We start from the raw sequence: 20,942 nt of genomic DNA, 5'->3' as shown, positions 1-20,942 counted from the left end.
AGTATAATAATTACCGTCATATTAAAGTTCAGTCCTGAATATTTTCGTATTTCAATCGATTTTGTAAGATTATTTTCCATTGCTAGTTAGCGTGTGAAACTCACAAGCATGGAATTAGTAGGTACTCCGTGCCTATAAGATACAACTGATAGTTTTGCTATCAAATACATGATTATGTTACTGTCATGAATTTCACCACGTGTCTATCTATCGCAATGTAACAAATTCTAGTTTATAGTAAAGTATATAAGTTTTACAGTCTCAGGGATCAGCCGAGGTCGGACATGAAGGGTTCTATGTTCGTTTCGGAACCCTAAAAATCAAGGGGAAAAGAAACAAGAAATACATTTATGTACAAATTTTAATTAATTGTTCGACCTTAATCTAATTTTGTACAGTTTGTTTACAATTAAATAAATTTAATACTTTTTGTTCGAAGATAATAAACGTGGACTGATCATGACTAAATAAATAGAGAGACCGGACGTTCTGCTGGAAATACTGTAGGAAGGATTGACAGGAGCGAGATTTGTATGTTTAATATGATATGTGGTAATGTTTAATAGGCCAAGAATGCTTTTTGCGCTAATCCTGACACAATATTTTGCAACGTACTTCAGTGTCTTTGTTATTTTATCAGTTTGGAGCTCATGAATACCACACCAAACTTACTAGTTATAAGTACAGCAAACAGTGATGTGTTCTTGATCGTAATATGAAGTAATTTATATATTTATGCCGCCGGACGTCGATTAATAGAAAAATTGCCATAAAAAACCTGATAATACAAAAAAATTCATTACCACTTGCTTGCTTTCACAAAACACTGGCGTTTAGTACAGCACATATTGACACTCCAATTCAGAGGGCTGAGAACTTAACAATTGACTATACCAATACTAAGAAGCTAAAAGTCTGGCAGACTTTAGCCTAGTATACGTAGCCACCGTTGGAGTCATAGCTTTGGTTGATGGTCGCCGGCACGCCGCTGGAGCCGTGGCTGCTGCCGCCGGAATAGCCCCCTGACCCGCCTGACGAGAACCCACCGGAAGAGTAACCTCCTGATCCACCTGACGAGAACCCGCTAGAGTGACTACCGGAGGAGAAACCTCCAGACCCGCTAGACGAGAAACCGTGGCCGCCGCTAGAAGAAAAGCCACCGGAGCTAGGCGCTCCATAGCTGCTTGAAGGCGCGGCGGGGGCTCCGTATGAGTTTGAAGGAGCGGGGGCACCGTAGCTGTTGGAAGGAGCTGAGGGAGCACCATAGCTTGATGATGGCGCGCTGCTTCCGAATCCACTTGAACCAAATCCGCTGCTGCTGAATGCGCTACCGCTGAAACTGCCGCTGCCACTGCTGCTGAAGCCGCCGCTGCTACCGTGACCACTGCCCCCGGATGGGGCGCCGTAAGACGAAGATGGGGCCGCTGGAGCGCCGTAAGAGCTGGATGGGGCAGCTGGGGCTCCATAGGAACTAGATGGGGCGGCTGGTGCTCCATAAGAGCTTGAAGGTGCAGCAGGGGCAGCATAAGAGCTAGAGGGGGCTGCTGGGGCACCATATGAGCTAGAGGGAGCAGCTGGAGCTCCGTAGGAGCTAGACGGGGCAGCAGGGGCACCATAGGAGCTCGATGGAGCGGGAGCACCATAAGAACTTGAAGGGGCAGGAGCACCGTACGAGCTTGATGGTTTAGGGGGAGCGCCATAACTGCTTGAAGGCCTTGAGGGGGCTCCATAGCTGCTTGAAGGTTTGGGTGCGCCGTAAGATGTAGAAGGACCAGTGGGCACCCCGTAGCTAGTCGCAGGCGGCCTGGCGGGGGCTCCGTAGCTGCTGGAAGGCTTGGGAGGAGCGCCGTAGCTCGATGATGGCCTTGGGGGAGCTCCGTAGCTTGAGGATGGTGGTGGGCCATAGCTGCTTGATGGTCTGCTGGGTGGGGGGCCGTAGCTTGAAGACGGCCGGCTGGGTGGGCCGTAGGAGGATGAGGGTCGACTGGGAGGGCCGTAGGATGACGACGGCCTTCCGCCACCGCTCGATGGCGGGAGATACGACGAGCTCAGAGGCGCTGGAAATAAAAAAACACAAATTTAGTCAGGAACATTTATTTTTGGGATATGGTTCAATAATCTGGGCATTTCGTTATATGTAAGTATAAACGATTGAAAATCGAATGTCTGATTAGTTATCTAACGTGACACAATTATTTACACTCAGACATTAAAAGGTGGTTCCATGATTGTTAAATTGAGTAATCCGCGACCTAAGTAAATCTCGCTTAGAATTCATTAGCACGTCATGAAAGCGATGAATCAAGATGTGCGAAAAGCCGAAAACAGATGTCAAACAAACAGAAAATGTACGTAATGATTATGTCACATGCTAAGTAAGTCATGGGGTAAGTGAGTGATTGCTTCATACAAACATTTTTAATCCAGAATTTGCATTTTCACTTCTATTTCGATATAAATATGTGCTATAGATACTGGAGTTAGAACCTACATGTTTTGCAACGTGGATTATTTGGACTGTAATATCAAGGTCAATAAGTGGTTCATTTATTGATTTGGCGTTGGATGCTTACCATCACGCTTGTAGTGACGTTTCGGCGGAGTTGCAGCCGCGGCGGCTAACAGAAGGAGGACAGGTACCAACTGGAATAGAAGAAAGAACAATATTTAGAAAAAAAAAAGGTAAAAATAAAGGGATTTCAAAGTACGAGATAAGTATACCGTCGAATCTACTAAAACATAAAGATTTAAGACCAGGAACTTCCCTCGCAAGTCACAATTTGTTACAAAACAAGGTCGCATTGTATTTATAACCCTAAACATGAATGGAATAAGGAATGCCTGCCTACAAAGACGTCTGCTGTACGTAAACGAATTCCAATAAATAAGCGCTTTCTGTGCACAGGCGTCCATACAAACTTCTATATTATATAAATACTAATACTGATAAAATAAATACTGACTAATATATACTGATATGATTATAAATACTGATAAGTCTACTATAATATTTTTCAAGATCAAATTATTTCTGTTAGTTTAGTTTATCTAAAAAATATGTTAAAATATCCAAATATATTGAGAAAAACGCAGATGTACGAATAAACAGATCAAGACAGATCAATACAATTCTACTAATCCAAAATTACCTTTTTCTCTTCATCGCTCTGGTGCAAAGACTTTCAGACATTTCAGAACATATTATTTATAAGGTACCTATTTGCTTGAAATTAATGTGGGCAGAGCGATCAATATATAATGTTCAATGAAACAAAACTAATACATTGGCATATCCCGGTCTATTATTAGTGCGACCGCCAGGCAATCTGGATTTAATCTTCTTGTCCACGAATCAATTTCCCAACGTTGCGTGCGTGCCTTCTAATGATCCTATGCCGACGCACTTCATTCGACTTCAGTCTTTATTTGTATAACAGTAAAGACCAGTGTGTAATACAGTAGTTTCGGTACAATTATCCTAGCTGGGTGCTAACGTCATTGACGCAATTGTTGCCTAAAGTGGGATTCTGCAAGTCAAGGCGAGGTCACATCATTTCCCTTTTGTGTTGCAACGAAGCAGTGAACTTGAAATGTACGAAGTTTAATATGCATGAGCGAACAGACGAGCAGACGGCCCAAGTGATGAGTCTTGCTTCACCCATTCATAGCGGTTTGATCTGTTTACTAGGTTTCAGGTGGCCTTGCGTATTTTCCACATACGTCTATTTCACAATGCTCATTTTCTTGTTCTGTCTATCAACGCCTACGCATTGACAATTGTATTCAGTAAAAACATTGACTTATGTACCTTTCTCTATGCAAAATAGGTTGAGAAGATGTTACCGCAAATCAAGTTTTGGATAATATCTAATTTGTACTCAACATTTGGCGCGGTTGGTTATTGGACGCGTATTCTTTATTAAATTTTTTCTATTTATAAAATAAAATATATGAATTATTCAGAACTCTTCAAAGTAAATCCATGTTTAAATGGTTATGAAACAGATTAGTAGCCGATACATGTAGATCAGGAGAAACCACGTGTCTAACAATTTTATTAACTACTAAATGTCTGTGCGTCCGTCCGTGCGGTCCATACAGAATGGGCCACTTTCGCGGACGACTCGGTAAACAAATCAGGATTGCGTTTTTGCCTTACTTTAGATTGTTATCTGTCGAAAATGGTGCTCGTTGAATATACAAATAAAGCAATTCTGGAATATTTTAGCCGTCACATCCGTATTTCAAAATAAGTAGCTGTATGTGTATGATAAACATCATCTAAAATGTATTATATTCTATACTGTAAATAACATTACAAACAATCGCGAACAGATGTGGTAAGCATGGCCAATAATAGTTCATATAAAGGAAATTATAATTTTTTTTGTTCCATTTTTTGTGAAAGATTAAATTTCATTTATCAATGAAGTACGCATAACGAAGATAAGATCTTTGATCTTTCATACAAAGATCTTTCATACAAATCGAAATTGTTATGTTAAAAAAATATTTTTACTTTTTAACCCTTCGATCCAGGGTCTAACAAAAAAAAACAATAGCATCGCGTGAGATCGGGCCGCGCGTGAATTGATAGGTTATAAGTTCGATATTATCAATTTGGAAAAAATATTACTCATCATTATATATTGTAATAAGATCTTTGAAGCTCTGTTAACCTCGTACGAGATAGACGTAATTAAATGTATTACATTAGATCGGCCACCATCCTGTCCTTGTAGGTTTAGTGTTGTGACGCAATGAAAGACCTCCAATACGACATTGAAGTAATTACAGAGCTATTTTTGAAGCTTTCGTATATAGAAAATTTTGCAAGCGTTAATATATGTACTTTCATGATTTCTTTCATACAGACATACATATAATGATATGTGTGCAGCCGATGATATTATAAAGAAACAGAGCGTTTAATTGCGTTGATTACACGAATAAAATGCTTATTGGGCATTTTAATTGAGTTTAGTGTTACTCAACTGTGTTTTTATAATTGACAAAAGTTTACATAATTTATTCGGTCAGTGAGTTAGTTACGTATGACTTACAATTTAATTTTAAATAATTAGTTTTAATTAATAATATTTTTTCCGACTTGTATAAAAGAAAATTTTACTTATGAAGTGTCAACAGCGAACTCCATTCCCTTCTTTCAACAAATAAATAAATATATTGGGGACAAATCACACAGATTGAGCTAGCCCTAACGATACTATATTTTATAACAAATATATAGATCCAAGACCCGGGCCAATCAAAAAAATATCATTTTCCATCATGACTCGACCGGGGATCGAACCCGAGACCTCTCGGTTCAGAGGCAAGCGTTTTACAACTGCGCCACCGAGGTCGTCACAAATCTTCATACATACTCGTAAGTAAAGATTTGGATATAAATATGGATAGAAGAGGAGAGAGGTCGTTTTATGTACAAACTTAGAACCTACAAAAATATTGAAAATATTGTCATAATCATTTCGTCCAAGCTTCCTCGCGATGTTTTCGCGAAAATTCACAGGAAGATAGTGGTGCTACAAAAGTTTGTATAACGATGACTTTATAGTCATTTAGTCATAAACCAGCCCTCGTCACCGGGAGACAGGCTGCCAGAGTGTTGTCTAGTAGTTACAATGAAACTCTAAGCCTCACAATCCGTGGTCGTTACCCCACATAGCTCACAAGCCACAGAGCAGGTAACAGGCATACAATGCACTAAATCACCGAAGAAATGTGCTATTACAATAATTAGAATACATTTGCATGGCTTCCATTGTCTCCTGAGTGTCGTAACCGCTCCAGCTTGCCTCAGAAGTGGAAGCCTTGGCAAACCACAGACCAGTGGCGTAGCTAGGTGGGAAAGGTAGTGGGCAAAAACAAAAACTAGGGCCTCATGTCAACCAAACTGTTCGTTTACATGACGACCGTAGCAATGGTAATAACCTAACATTAGTTGGTCGAGCGAGCGAAGCGAGCGAGGTGTACAAATCGACTTAAGTCAAAAATATTTTTTTCTATATATGTATGTAGGTATGTATGTATGTTCGTAACGCGATAACTTTCGAACCGTTGGTCTGAATTTGATGAAATTTAAAAGGTATATAGGATCTGCCAATAGAATTTTTAACTTCGTGGGGCAACAAAATCGGTTAAGTAGCTTTTGAAATATTCACAATTTTGTAAAAATGTATTGTCGTCGCGAGGTCTAGGTTCGCGGCGAACACCTAGTATTATATTGTAACACTGCATTTTAATGCACTGCGGGTTTTAACCCCGGTCAGATCAAGATGGAAAATGATCTTTTTCAGATCGACCAGTTTTGTAGACGTTTATCGAACTTTGGAGCTAATGAAATCAAACTATGATTGTGTCTAAATATGGTAGTCCATAAAAATATCCATAAAAATGGTAGAAAAAATATCATTTTTTTGTTATGTAAAATGATGAGTGATGTGTCATAGGTCAGGGTCCTGAGAGCTCCTAAGTTTGGGGGCCCCAAAGCTCAGCCCTTTAGCTACGCCACTGTCACAGATGTAGCTTCAGACCTTGGGAGGAAAGCCAGCGGAATACCAATGGACCTGATGAGTAACTGTTGTTATATCTTCAAAGACAATCGCAGTAATAAGAATATCAATCAAGGATGAGCCGGTGATTAGGTTTCCCGGTGACTTCAGTATGAGTATCGGAATTTATTCATACTAATGTTGTTGCTAGATGAAATATCGTGAGATAGTATAAAACAAAGTCGCGTTTGTCTGTTTGTGGTGTGATTCTAGAGGATGGATTAGGTGTATAATGATCACACAGATTGAGCTAGCCCCAAAGTAAGTTCGAGACTTGTGTTATGGGATACTAACTCAACGATGATATATTTTATAACAAATACATATATAGATAAACATCCACGACGACGACAATCAGAAAAATATCATTTTTACATCATCGACCCGCCTGGGGATCGAACCCGGGAGCTCTCGGTTCAGAAGCTAGCACTTTACCACTGCGCCACCGAGGTCGTCATTTGTATATGGGAAAATCCATTTGTTTGCTAGTTTTTTCGGTGTCCAAAATGGCATAGATCTAATAACTCATTCAAAGATACATTTTTGTAATGTAATAAAGTAGACGGGTATATTAATATTTGTTCATTTTAAAACACCGATTACATAAACGTGGCCCACTAAGGGTCACTTTTGGGCCAGTAAAGTACATGTAACATTAATTAAAATTAAAAAAAAATGTAACAAATTAGTAATTAAGATGCATAACATTTACAGCTGTAATATTATTACAGTGATAATGAATCTCGTATGATGCTTGTCTATATTATGTTTAGATGCGTTGAACCTAAGCTTTCACTATTGTTGCCTGTAGTAACATAAACATCTAGTAACGAGTTGTAATTAGCGTGTAATCTCTGAACAATAGCCGATCTAGTCGCAAGTATACAAAAACTATGCACAAAACCGAAAACATAAACAAACAAAAGTGTTTTGTTAATAAAGTAACAAGTATTATTAATAAGATAATTATAACAAATGCAGTCTTTTGTAACGTTAACTTGTTTCTTGTTATCTGTTTGTTCTATCTTTCACTTTCCTTCCATGAATTCCTGGTCCTTGGTGTTCGCCATCCACCTAATATCAATAGCCATATTTATATGACAGGTAACAAGCTATTCAGATTCCTACGGGAGCAAACATCAGGTGGTGAATCAATAAAGAGTTCAGAAACCTTTTGAACCTTCGAATATCGATTTAGTTAGGTGTTTTTAGATATTTAACAATAGTAGACGTAATGTCTTTTGCTCTATAAGAGAAAAGATAAATAATCACGGCATGAAACGAAGACATAAACACAAACAATACACGTGCGAACTGATTCGCGCCGCATCACATCGCACGCGGTCCGCGCTATTGTTTGATACCATCGTCAAATTATGCTGTCCTGGTAACGGATCGTTGACACTCCTTGCTTTAAATAGATTGTTTAATAGGCTAATTAATTTATTTAAATAAATATTAATATGCTTACAAATATTTAAATAAATTAGTTTTTTTAATTCCGCGACTTACTTTTCGAAATGTTTTTTAAATATCTTTACAGCCTTCTATACCATTATGATCGCATGTGACTGTCATACAAGCTCCTTATATTGTTTTTGACATTAGATAACATGGAACCAGTAGGTACTGTTGTACGGAGTACCTACATATTCATTCCATGGATATTAAAGAGTTGGACAATCACCTATTCTATAATAGTAGATATTTATTGCCCTTGTCAAGCCTTTAGGTATCTTTGCTTCAAAACCTTTTGAACGGAATTGTTAATAATAATAATAAGTCAACTCCTGGTTTGTGTTAGTTCATAAGTCAGGTGGCGGAGTTGTTGAAGGTTCTCAATATAATTAATTTACAAGTCAAGATACTAAGTATATTTCATAAGCACAATAAAATAAAATATTACTTTGTCTAGTTGCACTGTCAACATTGACGCACCCAAAATTACGAATCTGCAGTTCACACTAAACATATTTCATAGTCAAAATAATATAAACGTCAAATATTACGCTACCAATCTGCTAGTACAGTCAAATGCACATCCACCTGCCAGAATTCACTGTGAGTGCGTTTCTATTACCATGTATATGACATGCAGTGGGCTACTGGGATTACTTGTATACGGAAAATTAAACATAATATGCGCAACTCGTGTCGTCACGAGCTCATGCGTTAGGAAACCAGAGAAGGTCACGCCGTCTGAGAGATTTATGGTGTTTCATTAAACAAATATTTGGGAAACAACGTCATATCACTATTTTTAGGATGATTTATGAAAGCCTTTTCGTGTACCAATAGCTGGTCTGACCCTCATCACATTCTATAAAGTTGTCGACATTGATCAATATGATCAAGGTCGAATATGAAATTGATAATTGATTTGAATACATAAAGTAAGAGAAGAAAAAAGGTATCGTACTACTTACAGGAAAAACTTTATGAAAGTTAAATCTTTAATTTGATCATAGTGTTATTTATGTATATTTTATTATTGCGGAATATTGTAGGTTTATACTTTATGCTGACCCCAGGCTACCTGACACCACAGCATCGAATGAAACAAGCTCAAGCATGAGAGAATTAGGGAATTTTGTGAACTTTCACCGAAAACGTGGAGAATCCTGTTGCAGAAAAAATAATCCGTGATTTGATTCAAGAATGATGATTTAACAAGGAATAACTTTAACGATGAGACGCCAACGTAACAGATCGGCGATATCGTTAATGAAGAGTGGATGGCAGCCCATCAGATCTGCGGCGGTCGCAAAAAGCCTTAACCGCAGCGATCGCTTCCCCGTCGGAAGGCATCGCGCCAGTGCGCCATAGTGAGGTGTCAACGATCCAATGACGGCGTTATGTAACGTGACAGTTATGTGTGTCTCGTTACTGACGATTTAGGTGCAGGGAGTCGACATTATTACGATCTTGATGTTACATTTTTGACGTCATTAAGTCATTGAAATTAAAGAATTTTGGTTTCAATTTTTAAGAGGCTATTTGCTTGATATTAATCTCGTCGTAAAATCGCAATCCAAAATTGTTTCAATTTGGACTTCAGAGTTCGGGGATTCAAAGCCTAAATGTGACAGAGAAAGAGGCTCTAGACGAATAATGAAGAGTTTAAGAAGATTGAGATGTGAGTAAGTAATTTGAAGATCGATTAAAAACCGTGCTGTATTCGACGAGTAACTAATCAATATGACAGCTTCTAGGGCAGTGAAGTCAAAGTTAAATCTGAGATGCAATTAAGGTTGGGTATTAAGAAGATGAATAATTAAGCTAGGCAAAACCGAGAGTAAATAAAAAATGGAAAATTTGAGAGTTGATGAAAAACATATGGCGCACGTCATACTACCCATATTCGCATGAGACTAGGCAAACCACGGTGGGATCCACAAGATAACGTGCGTTATAAAAAGGCTGTTAAACATTTAGCAACGTGCTCTATTGTCCTTTCCATATCTCCTCCCATCCGTCCCACGGCGCCGTGCGAATTATCCACAATAATCCGGATTGTGCAAATGTCAGCCCTGGTCTATTCTTCATCAAAACATCCATTCTTCACCGCATTCCCAGTGATCTGTGTAAGTCTAATTGGATCGGAAACTATTAAAACTTGACGCCCATTCTTTGCGCCCGCGACGATTCAACTTTTGAAATAGTTCTGTCACATTCTCATGCTTTGTTAGATGATTGTTTGGAGGAAGTATTTTAGGAAGTAATTGCGCATGAAAATACAATGATACTGTTTTGGATGTTCTTTGTATTTTTATAAAATACAAAGAAATAAAAGAGGAGGAGAGGTCGTGTCGTACAGGGAGGTGAAACCAATGGCTGAGGACAGAATTAGACGGAAAATGCTCCACTGACTAGAACAAAGTTCTTAAATTAATTGATGATGCTGTATTTTTATACATGCTTAGGAATAAAACGGTATGGTTTTTCAAAAACATATTACCTATTTTCGAGTGCGCGAAGTATGGAAGTAAGACTCAACGATACGTATTAAATGAAACATCTATAAATAAAACAAATTACCAGATATTTTCGGTGATTCAATTAAAAACAATTTGTGTATGTTTGAAAATGCCGAGTCCAGAGTAATTGCCTAAACATTGTCAGTCTGAATTGGCGCGAAATACATACAAAGACTCGAAAATAATTGCATCGGAAACTTCGTGGCGTGTCAAGTCAAAAACATTGCTTTGAGACATTCACATGCTTTGTATAGAAAATTGCTTTGCAAGGAAGCGTTTTATTAAAAGCCACACGCCGCGCCGCCATGACACTTTCAAATAAAATGGCGACGGCGATTTTCCCGCCAATTTTCTTCGTTGCGCAATGACGTCATTACTGGGGTCACTTAGAATGGGGAAACGGACGCTCCATATGACCCCCGAGATCATGTGATTATCATCACGTGATATTTTAATCAATGTAAGACATAAGCCGCATCCGTCCTCTTCCTTGTAGCGCTGCGTGACCCACTTTCCAAAGAAGCAGTGCGATTGTTTATTTAAGTGTATTGTTGTGTTCAATGTTAGCAAAATATTTTAAAAATTCCACCTCCTCGTTACGTCGTAGGTATTCCTAACGCCTGAGGGTCGCGAGCATTACTTGACATGAAAAACACAACGGCTTGCTTGGTAATATATTAGTAGACGATTATTTATTTTCATCTAGTAAGTGCAAGCGCGAGCAAGAGGCGTTCAAATTAGTATACAAACTCTGTATTATAAAAAGCAAAAGAGTGAAGCCTCAGGATAATTCTGCGTATGTATATTTGAACGTGTTAACCTAAACTAACTACTGAACGATGATCAGAAAGAAACCAAAGTAAAACCAGTGTCAAAATAATAATAAAAACGAACGAAGTCAGTGGCACCAACTAGTAAGTAATAAAGGGTCATTTAATAGCGAGCTAAAATGACCTTAAATGGATGTAAAATTAGGTAACTTCTTAATTTACAGTTTGCAATAACGCTTGCATAATTCTCAAATGTTACCTCAACGGAAAAAACAATTACGTAGGCGAACACATGCATACATATTCATGCAGCTGTATAAAGATCGTGGAGAGAAGACAGGGGGCGGGGTTGACTGCTCAGTGCGTCATCGGCCGACGACCCCCGAGGTCCTAGGTTCGGAACCCAGCGAGGATAAATATTGTTGTCACAGGTTGGCATTAACAACTCACAATTAATTCACGAAAGATATTAGGGCTCGCGTTAGGACTTTGCGCATTTATTTTTGTTTTGTAAGAATTTGATAAGGATGATAAAATTAAAAAAGAAAACAGAAATGGTTATCATCTCTGCTCCTGTCTTTTAACCTTTGTATTGATTTGAGCTACAGCTTGTAGATACTACACGAATACGCTCATTAGTTCGTTTCAAGCTGACAGCTGAATTAATTAAAAGTGAGGACCTAACAAAAGGTAAATAGCAACAGATAAAGATAGTTCCGACACGGTATTAGAAGGCACCTGAAAACAATGTCATTCGGTACCGGGGAGGAACCTAATCTACAATACATAAAGTAGATAACGCGCCATTTGAATAACGCGAATGACATAACTTCATCACGCGTTCTCACGACGAAAGTAAAAGTATTCGTCTTCGACGCACCAGCAGTAGGTACAGTCAGCAACACGATTTAAAAATTGTTTGTGAAAGATATACGATTTACGTTGAATGAATTCGGACGTGGACCCACGACCCACGGCTGAATGGCTTGTCATAATATTGATAAGCAGTAAGAAAGTAAGAAATGAATGAATGAATGCTTTTACGTATCGTACGTACGTTTTTCTTTGGTGCTATCAAATGGTTACCGTAATTATTAATTACTTATAGAAAAAAAATAACTTATTGTAATTTTGGCTCTAGATTAAAATCAGTAACGCACAAAGATCGACGGCGCTAACTCTCACACTTAGAATTATGTAAACTTCTAGTGAATGACGGTGTGAACGCAGCTCGCGGTTTTTACGACTGAGTTTATGTGTCACTACGAGAGTAGTACGTAAAATTGTTCAGGCGTGTGGAAGATTTTGACAAGAAATAACTTTCTAAAAGTATTTTTCGTAGGTCAAGTATTGACCGACAGTGACCGATAGTGATCGAAGTGAGCGATAGCGAGTATCGGTTATTTCAATAAATGACAATAAAATATACCACTTCATACTGACTCTGACTAGAATAGGTTTTTATCTTCACACTTCAAGACTATAAGAAGCTCCGTCAGTGACATCTCCATAATCACTTCTTTGAACGACCCACATACTGTCCCTCCTGCTTAGTCCAATATTCCGACACGACCTATTTACACCTAGTCTCACATATTATATAACACGATGCTAGTGAGCAAAGCAAGCCGGATTACCAGCTCAAATGACTTTCCCTTCCACTTCACCTGGATTATCCTCGCGTACAATGAGACAAAATATTTGAATTCAAAAGAATAATTTGAATAGAATGTATTATAACTTTCCTTGGACTTGCTGACAACGGAATCTGAAGTGATGCAGTCCGACGCCGTAATGACGGGTTGTATATATTTAATATGTATGTGTGTCTGTCTACTGTAGGTTATCGCAGCCCTGAAACGAATTTTAATTTACGTAAATGCTTTCAGACATTTGTCAGGTTTTTATTAAGCCCCGACGACAGAAGGAGTTATAAGTTTGACGTGTCTGTGTATCTGTATGTTTGTCCGCGGCATCGTATCAGGAAAACGACTGAATCAATTTTGATGTAGTGCTAGTAAGATAATTTAATCGAGAGTGTACTTAGCTATGCTTGGAAAATGTGCGTTTATCTATTTGGAGATCGTCAGCCATTTATGAGATGATGCCAGCAATTTCTGAGGGGTTTCTTAAATTTTTAATTTCGTTTTTATAGACAACGGTAAAAACTGTAAATTTTTAATTTAGTTTTTATAGAATTAAATTTTATATATTATATTTATAGAATTAAAAATTTAAGAGAATTAAAATTATAAAATTTTAATTTCGTTTTTATAGACAACTGTCTACAGAGGGAGCAGAGTCTCTGCTCCCGTAAAAACATCCTTCGTGATTTCTCAGCTTATGTTCTATCCGCGTACCAAATCTCATATAAATGCAGCCGGTAGAATAAGAGATTTTGATAACAAACATCCACATATCAGAAAATTCACATTTTCAATTTCATTAGGATGCCCGGGACTTTGGTGATGTCAAATGCAATCTTATCCAACTAAATTAATGTCAATTACATAAAAATTAAGGAAAAAGCAAATTTTGACACGATCATCAGTGACATTTGATATGATTTCTTCCGGAAGCACACATCGCTCTAATGAAGTATACAAAGTGGCATTAGCTTGCTGCGGTGACATAACCGATGCTATAACTGAACCACAACAGTTCGTTGTTACGGTCTTTGTGGATAACTCAAAATAGAGAACGAAAGCTCTTCCTTTATTACTCGCCACAGGTGTACAAGAGGAGAAAATTTATTTCCAAAAGATGGCATCCGAAAGTAGATATATAAGATGTAAGAAGAGTCTTGACGTCTGTCTGTACCTGACCCTAGTAGCGTGGGTAAACACACTAATGGATTAGGATAAAAAGTTCTTGTGAAGATTATGTATTTTCATGTCATCTTTTGCAATCACTTCATTTGCTAGAAGCTAAATACTATTCTTTCTTTGCAAAAAATTACATTGATTGATTAAGATGTGAGTAAACTTGCATTATCTAATTTTATGAAAGAACTTACAAAGTGTTGGTTTAAAACAACAATGGCTGAGACTGAGAATGTATGATCAATGAAAGCAGACGTTATATAGGCAAATTGTATGAATGTGGCAAAAAGCTCGTGAGAAAACAAATCGGTTGCCAGGGAACTCGCTGATGTCGAAGGTCATGGAACCTTAAAAGACCTTATCCCATAAACCGTATCATCTTCATCATCAGCGCGGCTGGACTGGACGGTGGTCATTAACATTATTATTTCCTGGTTGGAGACGCCAGCTTAAGTACATATCAGATCTACCATCGCTCCTCTCATTCTGGGATCATTTCACCCTGTTCTCCGAGATCCTTTTAGTGTGGTTAAATTAGCTTAACGATAATTTGCACAACACAAATGTAGATTTACACACGAATATAAGACGGTATAATGTGTTAGGTCGACCTGAGCCAAAATATGAACATAGTCTCTATTTATTAACAGGGTCATGTCACTGACAAATTACTAATGACCAATTTATCGACCTCATGAACAAGGAAGAAGATGAATACTCGCTCCCAAATGTAGTTGCTATTAACCAACACCTCACAATAGTTCTCTTTCATAACACAGTGATGCTGTAGAAACCAACAGGAAGTGTATCAATGACGATTTGGAATCAATCATCCTTTGAGAACTAATCTTGACAAAAGTTTGAAAGATCTAGATCTATTGCTCCATGGCATTGATAAAGCAGATATATTTTTATACGGAACTTTCGCTGACACTTTAATCACTTTTGTATTGAACAATCGTATTTTTAATATTAGTAAAAGCTTCGTAAAAGTTAGGAAATTACATAAGGCCAAAGAAAAAAATATTATATATCATACTTAATAATAATTGTAAGCTTTCTCTCAGAGGAAAATGAGTATTTACGAAACTAAAATACCACATTTTATGCCTGGCCTTTCAAATTAGCCAACGCGGAAAATAAACATCCCTTCAAAACATTGCATATTCCATTGCTAAGCCACGGTGCGTGAGTACGCACCGCGTCTAAAAGGCACGCGCTAACCGGTATTAATACAAACTTGTGACGTAATTCCACTCGTGCGCACCGCAACGCGCGCTGAGCGGCCGATGCGCGGAAACATGACATTGACCTTCTTACCGCTTTCCCCGACCGGCCATTGCGTCACGGATTATCTCATCTGCTCTCTTCTTCACATTAGACCACTCGTTATAAGTACCAATTTGAATAACTACATAACGTTATGACAATAGTAGTTCCTAGTTGCTAGGTTAGTACTGCTTAAGACCTACTGACTGCTTCTAACTTTCGCTGTACAAACATAATTTTGCGCTTCCAGGTTTACGGTTCAGTAAGTAAGTTTTAAGTAAAGGCCTAAGTTCAAGATACATAGTTTTAGTTTAGTCATACATAGTTACATAGTTTTAGTTTCAAGATACATAGTTTTAGTCTTTAGTCAGCCAATTTATTAGTCAGCGACGGAACAAGATTTGGAAATGTAATTTCCCGAAATTCTTCACATTACCATAAGTTACATGTTTACTACATGTTTTATATGCGTTGAGAGAAATTTGCAGTTTTACCTCTAACTATAGGCAAATGTGAAAAATATATGTTTGGCCGTTTCTTTTCTACGATTACTCAATGAATGGTTTTTGCATAGACAAGACAAGACACTAAGAAAGAGGAAATTATTATCAAAGAAAAGCAGCTAATTCAAAAATATTAGTTATTAGTTAGTAACATGACGTAACAACATTGATATTGATCATTTATATTTAGCTGGTCATCCATGCATATTTAGTATAGTAGGCTTCGAATTTATGGTCACAAGAGTATCTTTATCGGTAATTTATAAAGTATGCATATTATTAAACTAATTTTAATGTAATTATGAATAAATAAATAAGAAATGAATGACAAGTAAAAGCGATCGTTTCTCTAATTTGATAAAAGAAATTTCCAACCGTATAGGAAATGCTTCCTTCCTTCCGAGGCATTGAAGTGGGAAAACTATGCGAACTGCTATGATTGAGATAATGTCAGGTTTTGTGATTAAGACACAATGACTTGTTAAAATTTAATAGCGGTTTTAATTGTCTTTGTTAGTTTTCATAGGCGGTTTCGCGCGCGTCAATTTTTCACGGAATTTTCGCAATAAAATAAACAGTTTAATTGAACAAAACATTTTCTTTTAAAATTAATTCTCAGTATATGATACATGGGATAAGATATTACATATTATCCTTTAAGTAAGCCCGAAGCCGTCACGAGAAACTCTGACAAAAATATAAAATGGAGAACAATAAATTACGTCTAATTTGAATCCCGGAGAAGGCACGAGCTGACCATTTCAGCATATCTCAAGGTTGTCTGGGCCCGACCAGAATAGCCCATTACAATTCAGCGCCAACTCTCGTTCCATACGGCAATTTGTCACGGAGTTATTGTCACTATTTTCAGTGTTAATCTTTTGTAACTGCATTAGGATACCACCACCAGACAGTATACAGTTATTATCGCACATGTGCTGTCATCGCAGGCGCACGTTTTCGTTTCGATTTGGCCCGCATTCACACAATCTGTTGTTTTAACATATAACATTTTAGCTTGTTGTTTTTATGGAACATAGGTACTTCATTTATTGAACAACTCTTCGAGCTACGTATTACGTTATTTTCTGAGCATATTATACGCAACTGTTTTATGGATTCACTCCTGTAAACATTTCAAGATTTTTTAATAGCCTTCGACACGAATGCGGCTACAATACACAGAAACGATTTTTCAAATCGGATCGTCGACCGTTTCAGCTTCATTCTTTAATAATGATGAGTTATCCGCCGCATTGCCGGTGACTGTCAGATGTACGACTGCACCACACTAATCAGAAATTCGATGTTACACAACCGCGCGTCGGAAGCGGCTTGGCATTATTTATAGCTGCTTCTGAAGGTTTAATAAACTGGCTTTATTTGTATAAAGATGGTTATGACTCACGCATATCAGATTTGAGTTGCATGTCAATGTAGGTGGATACATGATCCTTGATATTGGTAGAATGCGGGAGAATGAACAGATTTTTTAAACTTTGGCGCTGTGAATACCTAACTACATATATATTATTGCGTGGATGTGCCTTATATATATTTTTATTTATGAAAACTATAGGTTTCTGTTATTTGTTAGTTCGGTACTTAAATTTAAACGTTGACTGGGTGTCCAAACAAAGTGCAATAGGTTTAGTTTTTACCAACAAGTGTGGACAGTTTGTTGACATGCCAATGAAAATTATAACAATATGTTTGCAAATTCTAAATGTTTATTTTTTTTACGTTTCTGTTAGCTTGCGATATTGAATTCGATAAATTGATATTTGCTCAGGGAGCCATCTGACGGACGTCATAATATGTATTCGTTTCATGAACAAGCCTACTAGTTATACCGAAAATCTGATGAAGGCGATCCCTCAGACGTTGCCAATTATGTTTATGTATCATTAAATATAGGTACATATGTCATATTAAATTTACTTATTTAATTCTATCCAAAACTTATTGAGATAAATAGAAATATACCTAGTAACATCACTCCGCAATTATTTTAATTAAAAACGAATTAAAGAATGTAAAGTAATGCATTCTGTTTAAGTTCGCCGCGACCCGAGTCAGACCAAGGTGTATGTAGTTGAAACCTGAGTGGATACAAAATTACGTTTCTGTAGAAACTTCATTTAGCTCGGATTTAACTGAGATTTGTGACCACGTTGGGTGAAATATGCGAGGAAAGAAAATGAGAAACGAAAATGGTAAAATTGGATTAGATTTAAGTTATAATTTGAAACTAACTTAAATGTATGTCCAGAAGTAAGTTTTTAGTTTTCAAATCGGATATAATCATTATATCCGATATATATAGTTATATATAGTTGTAGTATCATTATATATAGTTCCGATTCAAATTTGAAAAATAAAAAATAATAATTAGTATGTATGTTTTTCAAACGTAATTTATGATATTAATATTTCGGATTACAAAAATACTTCTAAATTCTGATAGTAGTGTTCTGCTGGAAACTAGCATTGTTTTATGTGCAAACACATTATTATCCGATCTGTTCAAATTGATTGACATTCATGAAGTGATTGATATTGGCCATATTGTTATAGAGCGTTGACCCCGCGTCCGCATTGCATTATTCTCAAAATATATCAAATATTTGCATACTGTCTAGGAAACTAAATTATTTTTGAAATTAAAATACGCGCCAAACTAACAATAGACGCCGTAAATCACTAGCAATGACTACAAACACGGAGTTCTTTAAAAAGGGCGAGACTTATTCAGGGCCGGCGACGCGTGGGATACCGAAGGGGCTCGATTCTCACACATACGAAATTCATCAGTTATCTGCATTTTTTTTAAGATCTAGCACTGTTTCTGTGAATTGAATTTTTTCGTTAATAAACTTCTTTAAAACCATCTAAAAAAATCGGAGAAAATTAATAAAGTGAACTTGGATTGCGATAGAATCGGGTCCCTGGTCCTGGCAGGCGTCCATAGACTGCGGTGACCACTTCCCACCAGGTGGGCCGCATGTCTGTTTGCTTGCTCAGTAGTATAAAAAAACAGAAGTAATTTAACCTTTGAATAGTTATTAAACCCCCGAAATGTCGAATTTGCTCTCTATATACTTGTAAGATACTTGAGTACTTACAAGATACTCTCTATATACTTGTTGACTTCCTTGTGCATCATTGATGATACTTCAAAATATATGAACAAAAACAGAAATGCAAGAATTATATGTTAGTACTCACAATTACGTTGACTCGAGTCATGATTCCGGACCTGCGGTATCTGCAACAATCCAATTAGTTTAGTTTTGAAAATGATTTCAGAATTATTCCATCTCATTATTTTCATAAAATTTAGGTTATATCGCGTCTTTTAAACTATAAAATCATCAGCAGTTGGAATACAATAAATGTGTTCGTATCACATTGTTGCAGTATTCGCTACAGAATTATATCAAGCCTTGGGTAATTATAACGAAGTCAGTCATGTAATTAGTGGTTAAGGCTGAGGCGTGAGGTTCAGGGATCTCCGAGTTCCGTCACGATTCTAGCTGTACTGTAACACCACTGCTACGACGCTACTCGCTAATTAAAATAATGAGGTTACTACTACAAAGTAATCACGCCAGGAAAATATCTTAAAATTGTAATTTTTTAAAATTGAGATACATTCAGGAAATATCTATGTTTATTCAAATTCAAAATTCTTTATTCAATTTAGGATGATTTTTTGACGTCAATAAATGATGTATATCATTTATTGACGTCAAAAAATTACTTAAACTAAGTCTACTGCCGGCTTCCAAAGCGCAGGTGACGAAGAAGCGGCGCAACAAACTTCACCGCAGCCTCCAAGGACGTCAATTAACAAATATAGGTCTTATATATATATTAAAAATTAGGAGGACGAATTTACATCATTATTAAAAATGTCAAAATTTGAATAAATAAATAAAATATATGTATTTCCAATAAAATTGTTGAAAATTGTCACACAAAATATATATTAATATATATTAATATATATTTTAATATATATTAATATATATTTTGTGTCACACAAAATATATATTAATATATATTTTGTGTGACATATATATATATATATTTTTTTTCATTATTTTTATTCTTAGTCTAATCTATAACTAGGACTGTTTGTATTTTATACAATTCAGCCGTTTTTTGCAAAAGGTTTTGACATTAGATATTAGTGAAAGTTGGCTGTCAGCTCCTTAAATTTTATCCTTTCCAGAGCTAGTCTGAATAGTTTTTCGATTGTTTGAATACTAATTATACTTACTGCTACTTATTGCATATACAAAGTCTATTGTGAGAATTTGGCTGATATACGAGTATAGGTGTATTTTAAGTGAGAAATATTTTTTTTGATTTCATTTACTTGTTATTATTACATTCTTTTACTAATTACTTCTCTAATAAAGTGATATAATACATAATTTTATATCATTAATTTATTTTTAATTTACTATGACGAAAGTTTTTTATTTGAATATTTATTTACTATTTCTATGATATTATAGAAATAGTACAAGCAGTTCCATAACATTAAAAGTTTTTCAGGTTTTGAAACCTAAATAATAATAAAAAATAATAATAATCCACACGTCAATATGAAATTAAACCACTTCACTGAAATACTCACCCTCAATCTCAAATCCACAAGGTGTCACCCGCGAGTGTCCGGCGTAACTAGTGTCCGACACAAGATGTCCGGGTATGGGATGCGTCGGCGCGCGCAGTGTCTGCGTTAACTGGCGGCGGCGCTTGCGCATCGTCATATATAACGCATCCCCTCCGGCACATCTTCGCTTACATCTATGATTTTTATTGGATTTTTGGAAATTATTGTGTCCCTGAATCAGAGACCATTAGTGTTAAGTTTTAAAAAAAATAAAAGTCCCGCTTTCTTCTTAATGTCGAATACGAAACAACTCTTTTTAGGGTTCCGAAGTAAACGAGGATGAAAGAAACAAAGAAATAAAACATTTATTTGCCAAAAACATGAGTACAAATAGACAAA

General features: G+C 36.7%; 1 protein-coding gene across 1 annotated transcript; it reads right to left on the bottom strand.

Moving 5' to 3' along the window:
- Window positions 1-343: 343 nt before the first annotated feature.
- Window positions 344-20,693, bottom strand: LOC128672422 (pro-resilin-like). Its single transcript, XM_053749562.1, has 4 exons — window positions 20,565-20,693; window positions 19,145-19,184; window positions 2,574-2,643; window positions 344-2,057 (listed from the first exon to the last, which is right to left on the bottom strand). The coding sequence occupies exons 2-4, from the start codon at window positions 19,163-19,165 to the stop codon at window positions 931-933; spliced, it is 1,218 nt and encodes a 405-aa protein (XP_053605537.1). The 5' UTR covers window positions 19,166-19,184; window positions 20,565-20,693; the 3' UTR covers window positions 344-930.
- Between the last annotated feature and the right edge of the window lie 249 nt (window positions 20,694-20,942).

The sequence above is a fragment of the Plodia interpunctella genome, chromosome 9 (genome assembly GCF_027563975.2).
Source record: "Plodia interpunctella isolate USDA-ARS_2022_Savannah chromosome 9, ilPloInte3.2, whole genome shotgun sequence".
In the NCBI taxonomy this organism is placed as follows: Eukaryota; Metazoa; Arthropoda; class Insecta; order Lepidoptera; family Pyralidae; genus Plodia; species Plodia interpunctella.
The sequence above is the reverse complement of the archived record's forward strand: the minus strand, read 5'-3'. Positions and strand labels throughout refer to the sequence as shown.

Bases quoted from the DNA above. Each gene is read 5' to 3' on its own strand.
- LOC128672422 (XM_053749562.1), bottom strand. From the start codon at position 19,165: ATGACTCGAGTCAACGTAATT. The intron at 2,644-19,144 runs GTGAGTACTAAC...CTTCTATTCCAG, and splicing joins TGACTCGAGTCAACGTAATT to TTGGTACCTGTCCTCCTTCT. The intron at 2,058-2,573 runs GTAAGCATCCAA...TTTTATTTCCAG, and splicing joins ACGTCACTACAAGCGTGATG to CGCCTCTGAGCTCGTCGTAT.